Source organism: Lagenorhynchus albirostris, chromosome 1 (assembly GCF_949774975.1).
Source record: "Lagenorhynchus albirostris chromosome 1, mLagAlb1.1, whole genome shotgun sequence".
Classification (NCBI taxonomy): domain Eukaryota; kingdom Metazoa; phylum Chordata; class Mammalia; order Artiodactyla; family Delphinidae; genus Lagenorhynchus; species Lagenorhynchus albirostris.
Genome location: NC_083095.1, coordinates 93,788,431 through 93,802,207, shown reverse-complemented (window position 1 = coordinate 93,802,207; position 13,777 = coordinate 93,788,431). Strand labels below are relative to the sequence as shown.

The 13,777-nt window shown below is 36.8% G+C and overlaps 1 protein-coding gene across 4 annotated transcripts in view; it reads right to left on the bottom strand.

The window, feature by feature from the left end:
* Window positions 1-13,777, bottom strand: part of AP4E1 (adaptor related protein complex 4 subunit epsilon 1) — a 94,338-nt gene that overhangs the window by 46,245 nt on the left and 34,316 nt on the right. For all 4 annotated transcript variants that reach the window (XM_060149827.1, XM_060149836.1, XM_060149846.1 and 1 more), the window contains exons 14-15: window positions 9,994-10,296; window positions 7,711-7,825 (exon numbers count right to left, since the gene is read on the bottom strand). In XM_060149827.1, the coding sequence (XP_060005810.1) occupies window positions 7,711-7,825; window positions 9,994-10,296 (418 nt within the window). The remainder of the gene's footprint in view (window positions 1-7,710; window positions 7,826-9,993; window positions 10,297-13,777) is intronic.

The following is a 13,777-nucleotide window of genomic DNA, read 5'->3' as shown; positions in this document are numbered from 1 at the left end:
GGTCAGCAGTTTCCAAGTGCTGATTTGATAACCAGCAACAAGCTGACTTCACAGAATCTCTCACGTATCTTTTTATACATACAACCAGGCTTTCAGAGATATACTTACAGAAGGTATAGGAGTAGGTCTCAAAAATCTGTATCATTTTTTTAAAACTCTCTATGTGATTCTGATTCTGAATCATGTTTGGAAACCAACTGTCTAAATCTAAGGTCCTTTTCAGATAGAATATCCTCTCATTTTAAGCTTTCCAATCATCTGGTTTAACCTTCTATCCCAAGGTTAGAAGGCCTCTTTTAAATAGTATCTGTGACAGTCAGTCACCCAGCCTCTGCACTGAATGTTGAGAATTCTTTCATGTGTTTGTTGGCAATCTGTATATCTTCTTTGGAGAAATGTCTGTTTAGGTCTTCTGTCCATTTTTGGATTGGGTTGTTTGTTCTTTTGATATTGAGCTGCTTGTATCTTTTTGAGGTTAATCCTTTGTCAGTTGCTTCATTTCCAAATATTTTCTCCCATTCTGAGTGTTGTCTTTTCGTCTTGTTTATGGTTTCCTTTGCTGTGCAAAAGCTTTTAAGTTTCATTAGGTCCCATTTGTTTATTTTTGTTTTTATTTCCATTTCTCTAGGAGGTGGGTCAAAAAGGATCTTGCCTGTGATTTATGTCATAGTGTTCTGCCTATGTTTTCCTCTAAGAGTTTGATAGTGTCTGGCCTTACATTTAGGTCTTTAATCCACTTTGAGTTTATTTCTGTGTACGGTGTTAGGCAATGTTCTAAGTTCATTCTTGTACATGTAGCTGTCCGGTTTTCCCAGCACCACTTATTGAAGAGGCTGTCTTTTCTCCACTGTATATTCTTGCCTCCTTTGTCAAAAATAAGGTGACCATATGTATGTGGGTTTATCTCTGGGCTTTCTCTCCTGTTCCACTGATCTATATTTCTGTTTTTCTGCCAGTACCATACTGTCTTGATTACCATAGCTCTGTAGTATAGTCTGAAGTCCAGGAACCTAACTCCTCCAGCTCCGTTTTTCTTTCTAAGGATTGCTTTGGCTATTTGTGGTCTTTTGTGTTTCCATACAAATTGTGAAATCTTTTGTTCTAGTTCTGTGAAAAATGCCAGTGGTAGTTTGATAGAGATTGCACTGAATCTGTAGATTGCTTTGGGTAGTATAGTCATTTTCACAATGTTGATTCTTCCAATCCAAGAATCATGGTATATCTCTCCATCTATTTGTAACATCTTTAATTTCTTTCATCAGTGTCTTATAGTTTTCTGAACACAGGTCTTTTGTCTCCTTAGGTAGGTTTATTCCTAGATATTTTATTCTTTTTGTTGCAATGGTAAATGGGAGTGTTTTCTTGATTTGACTTTCAGATTTTTCATCATTAGTGTATAGGAATGCAAGAGATTTCTGTGCATTAATTTTGTATCCTGCTACTTTACCAAATTCATTGATTAGCTCTAGTAGTTTTCTGGTAGCGTTTTTAGGATCCTCTATGTATAGGAGCATTTCACCTGCCAACAGTGACAGCTTTACGTCTTCTTTTCCGATTTGGGTTCCTTTTATTTCTTTTTCTTCTCTGATTGCTGTGGCTAAAACTTCCAAAACTACATTGAATAAGAGTGGTGAGAGTGGGCAACCTTATCTTGCTCCTGACCTTAGTGGAAATGGTTTCAGTTTTTCACCACTGAGGACGATGTTGGCTGTGGGTTTGTCATATATGGCCTTTATTATGTGGAGGTAAGTTCCCTCTATGCCTACTTTCTGGAGGATTTCTATCATAAATTGGTGTTGAATTTTGTCGAAACCTTTTTCTGCATCTATTGCGATGATCATATGGTTTTTATTCTTCAGTTTGTTAATATGTTTTATCACATTGATTGATTTGCATATATTGAAGAATCCTTGCATTCCTGGGATATACCCCTCTTGACCATGGTGTATGATCCTTTTAATGTGCTGTTGGATTCTGTTTTCCAGTATTTTGTTGAGGATTTTGCATCTATGTTCATCAGTGATATTGGCCTGTAGTTTTCTTTCTTTGTGACATCTTTGTCTGGTTTTGGAATCAGGGTGATGGTGACCTTGTAGAATGAGTTTGGGAGTGTTCCTTCCTCTGCTATATTTTGTCAGAGTCTGAGAAGGACAGGTGTTAGCTCTTCTCTAAACGTTTTGATAGATTTCGCCTGTGAAGCCATCTGGTCTTGGGCTTCTGTTTGTTGGAAGATTTTTAATCACAGTCTCAATTTCAGTGCTTGTGATTAGTCTGTTTATATTTTCTATTTCTTCCTGGTTCAGTCTCAGAAGGTTGTGCTTTTCTAAGAATTTGTCCATTTCTTCCAGGTTGTCCATTTTATTGGCATAGAGTTGCTTGTAGTAATCTCTCATGATCCTTTGTATTTCTGCAGTGTCAGTTGTTACCTCTTTTTCATTTCTAATTCTATTGATTTGAGTCTTCTCCCTTTTTTTCTTGATGAGTCTGGCTAATGCTTTATCAATTTTGTTTATCTTCTCAAAAAACTAGCTTTTAGTTTTATTGATCTTTGCTATTGTTTCCTTCATTTCTTTTTCATTTATTTCTGATCTATCTTTATGATTTCTTCCCTTCTGCTCATTTTGGGGTTTGTTTGTTCTTCTTTCTCTAATTGCTTTAGGTGTAAGGTTAGATTGTTTATTTGAGATGTTTCTTGTTTCTTGAGGTAAGATTGCATTTCTATAAACTTCCCTCTTAAAACTGTTTTGCTGCATCCCATAGGTTTTGGGTGTTCGTGTTTTTATTGTCATTTGTTTCTAGGTATTTTGTGATTTCCTCTTTGATTTCTTCAGTGATCTCTTGGTTATTTAGTAGTGTATAGTTTAGCCTTCACATATTTGTATTTTTTACAGATTTTTTTTCCTGTAATTGGTATCATCTCATAGCGTTGTGGTCAGAAAAGATACTTGATATGATTTCAATTTTCTTAAATTTACCAAGGCTTAAATTGTGACCCAAGATATGATCTATCCTGGAGAATGTTCCATGAGCACTTGAGAAGAAAGTATATTCTGTTGTTTTTGGATGGAATGTCTTATAAATATCATTAAGTCCATCTTGCTTAATGTATCATTTAAAGCTTGTGCTTCCTTATTTATTTTCATTTTGGATGATCTATCCATTGGTGAAAGTGGGGTGTTAAAGTTCCCTACTATGATTGTGTTACTGTCGATTTCCCCTTTTATGGCTCTTAGCATTTGCCTATGCATTGAGGTGCTCCTATGTTGGGTGCATAAATATTTACATTGTTATATCTTCTTCTTGGGTTGATCCCTGATCATTATGTAGTGTCCTTCTCTGTCTCTTGTAATAGTCTTTATTTTAGTGTCTATTTTGTCTGATATGAGAATTGCTACTCCAGCTTTCTTTTGATTTCCATTTGGATGAAATATCTTTTTCCATCCCCTCACTTTCAGTCTGTATGTGTCCCTAGGTCTGAAGTGGGTCTCTTGTAGACAGCATATATACGGGTCTTGTTTCTATATCCATTCAGCCAGTCTATGTCTTTTCGTGGGAGCATTTAATCCATTTACATTTAAGGCAGTTATCGATATGTATGTTCCTATTACCATTTTCTTAATTGTTTTGGGTTTGTTATTGTAGGTCTTTTCCTTCTCTTGTGTTTCCTGCCTACAGAAGTTCCTTTAGCATTTGTTGTAAAGCTGGTTTGGTGGTGCTGAATTCTCTTAGCTTCTGCTTGTCTATAAAGGTTTTAATTTCTCTGTCAAAACTGAATGAGATCCTTGCTAGGTAGAGTAATCTTGGTTGTAGGTTTTTCTCCTTCATCACTTTAAATATGTTCTGCCACTCCCTTCTGGCTTGCAGAGTTTCTGCTGAAAGACCAGCTGTCAACCTTATGGGGATTCCACTGTATGTTATTTGTTGTTTTTCCCTTGCTGCTTTTAATAGTTTTTCTTTGTATTTAATTTTTGATAGTTTGAATATGTGCCTTGGCATGTTTGTCCTTGGATTTATCCTGTATGGGACTCTCTGCGCTTCCTGGGCTTGACTATTTCCTTTCCCATATTAGGGAAGTTTTCAACTATAATCTCTTCAAATATTTTCTCAGTCCCTTTCTTTTTCTCTTCTTCTTCTGGGACCCCTGTAATTCAAATGTTGGTGTGTTTTACGTTGTCCCAGAGGTCTCTGAGACTGTCCTCATTTCTTTTCATTCTTTTTTCTTTATTCTGCTCTATTTTATCTTCCAGGTCACTTCTCCATTATTCTGCCTCAGTTATTCTGCTATTGATCCCTTCTAGGGTATTTTTAATTTCATTTATTGTGTTGTTCATCATTGCTTGTTTGCTCTTTAGTTCTTCTAGGTCCTTGTTAAATGTTTCTTGCATTTTCTCCATTCTATTTCCAAGATTTTGGATCATATTTACTATCATTATGTTGAATTCTTTTCAGGTAGACTGCCTATTTCCTCTTCATTTGTTTGGTCTGATGGGTTTTTACCTTGCTCCTTCATCTGCTATGTGTTTCTTTCTTCTCATTTTGCTTAACTTACTGTGTTTGGGGTCTCCTTTTCACAGGCTGCAGGTTCGTAGTTCCCGTTGTTATTGATGTCTGTCCCCAGTGGCTAAGGTTGATTCAGTGGGTTGTGTAGGCTTCCTGTTGGAGGGGACTGGTGCCTATGTTGTGGTGGATGAGGGTGGATATTGTCTTTCTGGTGGGCAGGACTGCATTCAGTGGTGTGTTTTGGGATGTGTGTGACCTTATTATGATTTTAGGGAGCATCTCTGCTAATGGGTGGGGTTGTGTTCCTGTCCTGCTAGTTGTTTGGCATAGAGTGTCCAGCACTATAGCTTGCTTGTCACTGAGTAGAGCTGGGTCTTAGCATTGAGGTGGAGATCTCTGGGAGAGCTTTCACTGTTTGATATTACATGGAGCCAGGAGGTCTCTGATGGACCAATGTCCTGAACTCAGCTCTCCTACCTCAGAGGCACAGGCCTGATACCCGGCTGGAGCATCAATACCCTATCAGCCACACGGCTCAGAAGAAAAGGGAGAAAAAGAGAAAGAAAGAAACAAATAACAAAAATAAAATAAAGTTATTAAAATAAAAACTAAAAAAAAATTATTAAAATTTTTTTAAAAATTAAAAAAAAAAAGAAAGAAAGAAGAGAGCAACCAAGCCAAAAAAACAAATACACCAATGATAACAAGCACTAAAAACTATACTTAAAAAAAGGACAGACAGAACCCTAGGACAAATGGTAAAAGCAAAGCTATACAGACAAAATCACACAAAGGAGCATACACATACACACTCACAAAAAGAGAAAAAGGAAAAAAATATATATATCTTTTGGGAAGTCTGAGGACTTCTGCCAGCAGCATTCAGTAGGTGTTCTGTAGGAGTTGTTCCACGTGTAGATGTATTTCTGATGTATTTGTGGGGAGGAAGGTGATCTCCATGTCTTACTCCTCCTCCATCTTGAAGTTCTCTGCAGTTCTTTTATACCTTGATCATTTGGCTATACCTCTCTGACCATCCCCAGCTGTTATTAATTTTATTTTTTGAGAGACTAACAGTCTAAACTTGATGTGGTTTTCAAAAATCCACAGTTCTGTAGACAGGAGATTATCCTGCTACTTCCCCTTATATCTCTGGTTTTATCTAACATTGGGGCTACAACATATTCAAATAACATTTTAACAGAATAATCCACACTGATTCCTCAATGCTTTTCTTGGGTAGGAACTGGTAATAAAAGTTAGTTCCCTAGTATCCCACCTATGTTTGCTAATTCTCATTATCTTACAATATTTTCCTGAAGTTTATCATTACGAACTTGGCATTTTTCTACCCAAGAGAGCTAAGTACTGTATCCTTCATAAAAGTGACATTTGACTACTACTCTGCAAATGATTTATAAAAATCTCAAACAAGATCAGTATCAGAACCGACTGCCAATTGAAGGATTCCAGAATTAACAACTTTTTAGGCAGAAAATACCTATTTTCCCCCACTCTTTACTTTCTGTAATAACCACAATTATAAGATCCATGATTTTATAACTTATTCTTCAAGTACATAGCATAAGCACTTGCTATGTCCTGTCTCGTAACTGATTTCCTTTTCCATGCTATAAAAGACAGTTTAGGCTCATGAAATTTCAATTTTACTTTAGAGAACTTTTGAAAAATAGGTTTGGGAGGAGAGGGGAAGAGCCTAATTTGACAGTTTAACCCCATTTATAATGATGATTCCATGATCAAAAATGTACTTGGCAAATGAATATACTAGCTTGGAGAGTTTCAGGTCTATTATACTTGCATCAGCCACTTAACTTATTTTAAGAAAGAAGAAAGGCAGTGCCAGAAATTAGGCTCCTTGTCCTACCCCCTCTTGCCTACCCTAGCCTTGAACTGCAGTAATAAGAGCAACTGATGGGGAATTCCTCAGTGGTCCAATGGTTAGGGCTCTGCGCTTTCACTGCAGGGGGCATGGGTTTGATCCCTGGTCAGGGAACTAAGATCCCACATGCCACACAGCACAGCCGAAAAAGAAAGAGCAACTGATGGCTCCCGGACATTTGAAAATAAGGAAATATGACAACTGGACCATGTCTCCCACTCTGGAACTCCAGATTTTCACTCCATGCCTTGGATGTCATAAGGCCTCTATATGCACTACAGTCAGAGGTTGGGCAACTGTAATTCAAAACTTTATTTCCCCTCACATATTCTATCAATATATGAGGAGTTAAACGAGAAGGAAACTGATTACCCTTTGAAAGAAAATTGTATTTTCTAGGCCTTTAGGTATTGTTGTACTAAATAATGTCAAAAACTTTAAAAGAACAAATACTTCTGCAAAACAAATAACATCAAGCCTATTATTAGTGTTTATACTTTTTGGTTTCATTGTAGGATGAACCATTTAGTTGTACTCATATGCCTAGCGCAGAACCTAAAAAATAATAAGTACTCTACAAAATCATTAAATAACGAATAGGAGAAAAAAAAGACCTTTCAGCATTGAACTTTCCAGTATTAACATTCTGAATTCCTATACAAATAATATTCAATGGTCTCCCTTTATTCATACATATGTGTGTGTATATATATATATATATATATATATATATATATATCTCCCATCCACCATCAAATATCTCAGTGATCTCCTCTTTACTAAAATAATGACAGAAGTCTTTCCCTGACAGCCTACATTTTTTAAATGTAAAGTTATTCTTTTCTTTCTAGGCTGTTCCTAAATTCACTGATCAGACATTTCACTGGAGGAAGCATTTTAACACACTTAAGCTATACAAGATTGTTCAGAATAAAATGAAACTCACTAGTTCATAGCAACCAGCGTTTTCTTCTGAAACTCTTCTGCAGATATGCTCACGCTGATATCTGTAAGCCCTTTAGCACAGTGACCAACATGATAATTCCACCTTCAAGTTCTTTTAAAATTCCAGGATGGCTGCCATATCTTAGGTACTTATGTACATGAAACCTATGGCTTTGGGAACACCTCTAGGCTAACTTTTTTTTCCTGTTTACCCCAAATAAGGTCAGGGTGAACAAGTCACAAGCAGACTTAACAAGAGATAGTGAATCTCCTTAGTTATTTACTTACATGACTATAATATCAATTGCCTTAAAAAGTGATGTCCCTACAATCTAGCTTATTATAAACCCATGAAAAATTACCTTTTTCCTGAGAAAGCTTTTCCTCCTGCCGTTGGTGGTGAGGTTTGTAAGGTGCTGCCCCCTGACTTAGTTCTTCAGCCACAAAACCATCCAGAAAAGATAAGGAAGCATCTACCTATATTAAAGTAAAGCAAAAATTAGGAATTAAAAAAACTTACCCTAAACATTAGACTGCACATTCACAGAAGTGATTTCAGCCCATATTTCCTAAAAATAATTTTTAAGTGAAAAACAGAACTTCAACTCTAAAATTGCTACTCAACTCTCTACCTTTCTGAAACATCTATAATCAAAACACTCAGCTAAGAATCTAACAATATAAGTCATGTGCACTTATTATTCATTTCACTGCACTGCAGAATACATTTTTGAGCATCCAACATGTTAAGGCATCATGTTAAGATGCTATAACTGAGACAAAGTAAGACACAAGTCCTGCCTCATGAGACTTGTAACCTACCAGAGGAGAAGACACATACACTATGAGCTATAGTGTCTACATTAGTTTCCTCCTGCAGGGGGCTAAAAACAAAGCCCCCAGCAAAGGCTAGTTCCTTCTGGAGGCTCCAGTGGAGAATAGGTTTCTTGTCTCTTCCAGCTCCTAGAGGCTGCCAGCATTCCTCGGCTTGGGGCTATATCACTCCAATCTTTGCTTCTATTGTTACTTGGCCTTCTCCTCTCTGACCTCTTGCCTCACTTTTATAAGGACCCTTGTGATTATATCATGCCTACTCAGATAATCCAAGATAGTCTTCCCATTACAAAACCCTTAACTTAATCAAACCTACAAAGTCCCTTTTACCATATAAAGTAACTTATGCACAGGTTACAGGGATTAAGATGTGAATATCTTGGGGAGGCCCATTATCCAGCCTCCCACAGTGCCTTTAACTATCCTATTCCATTCTACCTAAAAATGCTTTGTCACAAACCTGTGGAAAATTACTTAATTTCAATCAAGTACAAGAATAGAAAGGTACAAGAGAATGCTTAAATGAAAAGAAATAAAGAGATGAAGAAAGAGTAAGGGGAAAAGGAGAAAAGAAAAAGTGAGGAGAGAAATAAAAATGAGATACACAAGAGGATATAGCAGTAACAACCTCAGAAACCACAGATTTGCCTCTCCTAATTTAGCCAAGTGTATACAAACAGCTCAGATAATTTAGAACAGCAGGTAATTCTCAAAAAATTTAAGTGGCATGTCACACTGTGCATCTGGCAAAGTTTAGTTTTGATAAGATTTTTTTTTGAGTTTTTTTTTTTCCATGTGGACCACTTCTAAAGTCTTTATTGAATTTGTTACAATATTGCTTCTGTTTCACGTTATAGTTTTTTGGTCACGAGACATGTGGGATCTTAGCTCCCCAACCAGGGATTGAACCCACACCCCCTGCATTAGAAGGCAAAGTCCTAACCACTGGACCGCCAGGGAAGTCCCTCGATAAGATTCTTAAGAGATGAAGCCATGTCATCATCATTATCTTTTATTGTAAGAAAGGGAAGTAGAGTAACTAACTAGTTTAATACTATGTATAGCATATTTATTCATATAGTCTCTGGAATGCCTACCAAATGTTAAACCAAGGCCTCTACCCATGAGGAGCTAATGAAAAAAATTAATGAACAAAGGTTCAAAATGAATACAAGCCATGAACATCTGAGTCATAATTAGTGGAAATACTGCCCATCCTCCCCTCTTCTTCAACTATATGATATCTAATATAAAAATCTGAACAAATCTGACTTCCTTCTGGAAGTTTTCAGATTTACACCAATCTGACAGAGAACTCAGAGGTGAGCAGTAACTAAGTGCTTTGGATTAAAAGCAGCACTGGCTGAAAGTAGGTGGGAGAAGAAAAGGCAGGTGATCAGGTTCCAAAGTAGTAAAGATTTAGACAGCAGATGGACAAAATAAAATGGAGAACTGTTTTTTTCTTACATTCTCAAAGAAAAGAGAGCAATAATAAAATGACATATTAGAGAAGTTCAAAGGAGATAAAATTTTTAAGTTCTCAAATTATTATATGTTAAAAGAGATTGTCATAGACTATAAACCCCTGCACTGCAGTTCTCCAGAACAGATTAGTCTTCCTGACTATTTAGAATCACTACTGAGTAGAAGCTCTCAAATGCTCTCTCACACTAATGTGAGAAAAATGCCAACCTTCATCTAAAGTGCTACAGAAATTACATTTTCGCATATCCCAGATATATCACAAATGCAAGAATTATTCTGTTTAAACACAATGCAATTTTGTAAAAGATGGAATGCAGATATCTTACCACCATGTCTTCACAACTCTTATCAACTGGAAGCAAGCCCTTCATAAATTTCACATTCTCATGCAAATGTTTTAATTCAAATGCATGCTGTCTCAAACAAGTATCCAAAGATGTGGTAAATTCCTGGATTAATCTCTCAACTATATTAGAAGAGTGTGCTTGAGGTGTCAACTTGGTCACAGCAGCAATTATCCAGGCTTTTGTTTCTGAAGAAATGGAGTCACTTCTAAGTAACTTGTAGAGCTTGGTTATAACTTCCTCTGGCGTTTCCTTATCTAAGAGGTAGGAATACTCCCCTAAAACCTAAAATAAAGAAATGTATATACGCAAATATCAAGTTATATAACAACTATACTCAGAAATTTAAACAAAGTGCCTACTGCCGGAGTGAATTTAATTTATACTAAACATATTCTCATGGTGAAGAAATTATTAAAGATACAATTGTATATTTTAGGTTCCAAAATTACATCAAGAACTGGAAGTGAGTACAAAAAGGTTTTCCACATCTTTATCGTTAACAATATATAAAGTAGCATACCGTTACAAGTTAGCTTTCTTCTGAACTTCCAGGTTTGGATGTTGGTTTTTAAAAGCACTTTCACATTCTGTTACTATTTTTTCCAATAAGCATTTAAACAAGTGGTTCTCACATACTAGTATGCATAAAAGCCACCTGAGGTGTTTCATAGAAATACACATTTCTATACTCTCCTCCCAGATAATCTGATTTAGTATGTCTGTGGTGGGGATATACAATACACATTCTGAAAAAGCATCAGCTGATTCTGATGTAGATGATCCACAGAAGAGACTCTGACGAACACTGATCTATTATTTTACACATACTCTTTCCTACATCTAATTTATTCAGGTGATATATAATCCTATCGGTCTAAGGATCGTTAATAAACTGATAATTCATGGAGTGTGAGATCTTTCCTAAGTAGTATTTATGAAGTATATTCATGTATAATACTGGGACCAGCAAGAAAAAACAGTGAGGTGAGGTGATAGGCAAGGGAAGATTTATGGCTAGTAACAAGAAGAGGAAAAAAAAAGAAATAGGACTACATAAATTCAATCCTTAAATAGTAAGATAACTTTTTGACTGGTTTAATAAAAGATGGAAGGAAGTTCTAGAAGAACAGGTAACCTAAATCCCAGTTCAAAAATCAATGGACTTGAGCTTCCCTGGTTGCACAGTGGTTAAGAATCAACCTGCCAGACGTAGAGAGTGGACTTGAGGACATGGGGAGGGGGAAGGGTAAGCTGGGACGAAGTGAGAGAGTGGCATGGACATATATACACTACCATATGTAAAATAGATAGCTAGTGGGAAGCATCCACGTAGCACAGGGAGATCAGCTCGGTGCTTTGTGACCACCTAGAGGAGTGGGATAGGGAGGGTGGGAGGGAGACGCAAGATGGAGGAGATATGGGAATATATGTATATGTATAGCTGATTCACTTTGTTATAAAGCAGAAACTAACACACCATTGTAAAGCAATTATACTCCAATAAAGATGTTAAAGAAAAAAAAGAGTAGCCCCCACTCACTGCAGCTAGAGAAAGCCCGCAAGCAGCAACGAAGACCCAATGCAGCCAAAAATAAATAAATTAAATTAATTAGTTAAAAAAAATCAATGGACTTAAGCTTCTGGGAAGATAGAGTAGGTGAATTTTTTCCACTATTCTTCCTGCTAAGTACGCCTAAAAACCCTTGATGTTATACATAAAACACATATACAAAGACTGAAAGGTAGAGAAAAAAAGGCAGATCACTAAGAACCTTGGGACCTAAGGAACAATACAGTGGGTTATCTGTTGCCTCATATACCTCAGACTGGGTACTTGAGAGCCAGCAACCTAGAAATGCCAGTGGGAAAGGACAAAAAAGCCCCAAGAAAAGCCTGCCCTCTAGCCAAAGGGCCAAGAAGACAGAAAAATTTCAGATAATAATCCTTCTACTCCAGCCAAGCACCAAACAGAAAAAACTGTAGCCCCACCCATACCAGCAAAGGTGGAGTGGAGAGTCAAGACTTCAACCCCTACCAGGTTGTAAAAAGCATCTCAACTCCCCAGCAAGGGTGGTAACAGAGAGACTGAGTGAAAACCAGGAACTTCATCCCCGCCAAGCTGTAGAAAGGCCCACTCTTCTGCAGTGTCTGTGAAGACTACACAGGAAGCCTATACTTCACCTCTACCCAAGTTTAAAGAAGTAGCCCTCCCCCTCTCTGCTGGAGTGGTGTCAGGGGAAGCCTAGCAGAGACCCAGGCTCAGTGGAGGCCACATAGTTAGAGATATCTACACCCCATCTCAACACCATCACCGAAAGAATTAATCCACATCTATAGAACACACCACCCAACAATAAGCAGAATACCCACTCTTTTCAAGCACCCACAGAACATATAAGACAGATCATATCTTAGGCCATAAAATAAACCTCAAAAAACTTAAAAGAACTGAAATTATAGAGTACTTTCTCTGACAACAATGGAATCAAACTAGAAATCAGTAACAGGAAAGATAACAAGAAATTTTCAAAACCCTTAAAAACTAAACAACACCCTTGCACACAATCTTTCCAGGAAACAGAAGAGGAAAGAACATTCCCAAGCATTTTATGAAGCCAGTATTACCTTGATACCAAAACCAAACATAGCAGAAAAAAACAAGAAAACTACAGACCACTACCCCTCATGCACAGAGATGCAAAAATTATTAACATGGTCTCAAGAAATCTACAAAAAACAATTCTAGATTAATAAGTGAGTTCAGCAAGATTGCAGGGTATAAGAACAAAATACAGAAATAAACCTATACACTAATGTCCACTAACCTACAAAAAAAGGAAGCAAGAGTATAGGACAGAGAAAAAACAGTCTTTTCAATAAGTGGTGCTGGGAAAATTGGACAGCTACATGTAAAACAATGAGATTAGAACATTTCCTCACAACATATACAAAAATAAACTCAAAATGGATTAACAACCTAAATGTAAGACCTGAGACATACAACTCCTAGAAAAGAACACTCTTTGACATAAATCGTAGCAATATTTTCTTGGATCTGTCTCCTAAGGCAAAAATAAACAAATGGTATGCAATTAAACTTAAAAGCTTTTTGCACAGTAAAGGAAACCATCAACAAAATGAAAGATAACCCTCATAAGGCGAGAAAATATTTGTAAATAATGCAACCAATTTGTATATTTTGGCTTAATTTCCAAAATATACAAACAGCTCATATCAAAAGAACAAACAGTCCAATGAAAAAACGGGCAGAAGACCTGAACAGACATTTTTCCAAAGAAGACGTACAGATGGCTAACAGGCACATGAAAAGATGCTCAACATCACTAATTATTAGAGAAAAGCAAATAAAAACCACAATGAGATACCACCTCACACCTGTGAGAATGACTATGATCAAAAAGTCTACAAATAATAAATGCTGGAGAGAGTGCGGAGACAAGGGAACCTTGCTATATGGTTGGTGGGAATTTAAATTGGTGTAGCCACTATGGAAGACAGTACGGAGGTTTCTTAAAAAAATTAAAAGTAGAGTTGCCATATGATCCAGCAATCTCACTCCTGAGCATATACCCAGAGAAAACTATAATTTGAAAAGATACACGCCTCTAGTGATCATAGCAGCATTATTTACAACAGCCAAGACAAAGAAACAACCTAAAATGCCCATCAACATATTGAATGGATTAAGAAGATGTGGTATATATACACAATAGAATACTACTCACCCATAAAAAAGAATGAA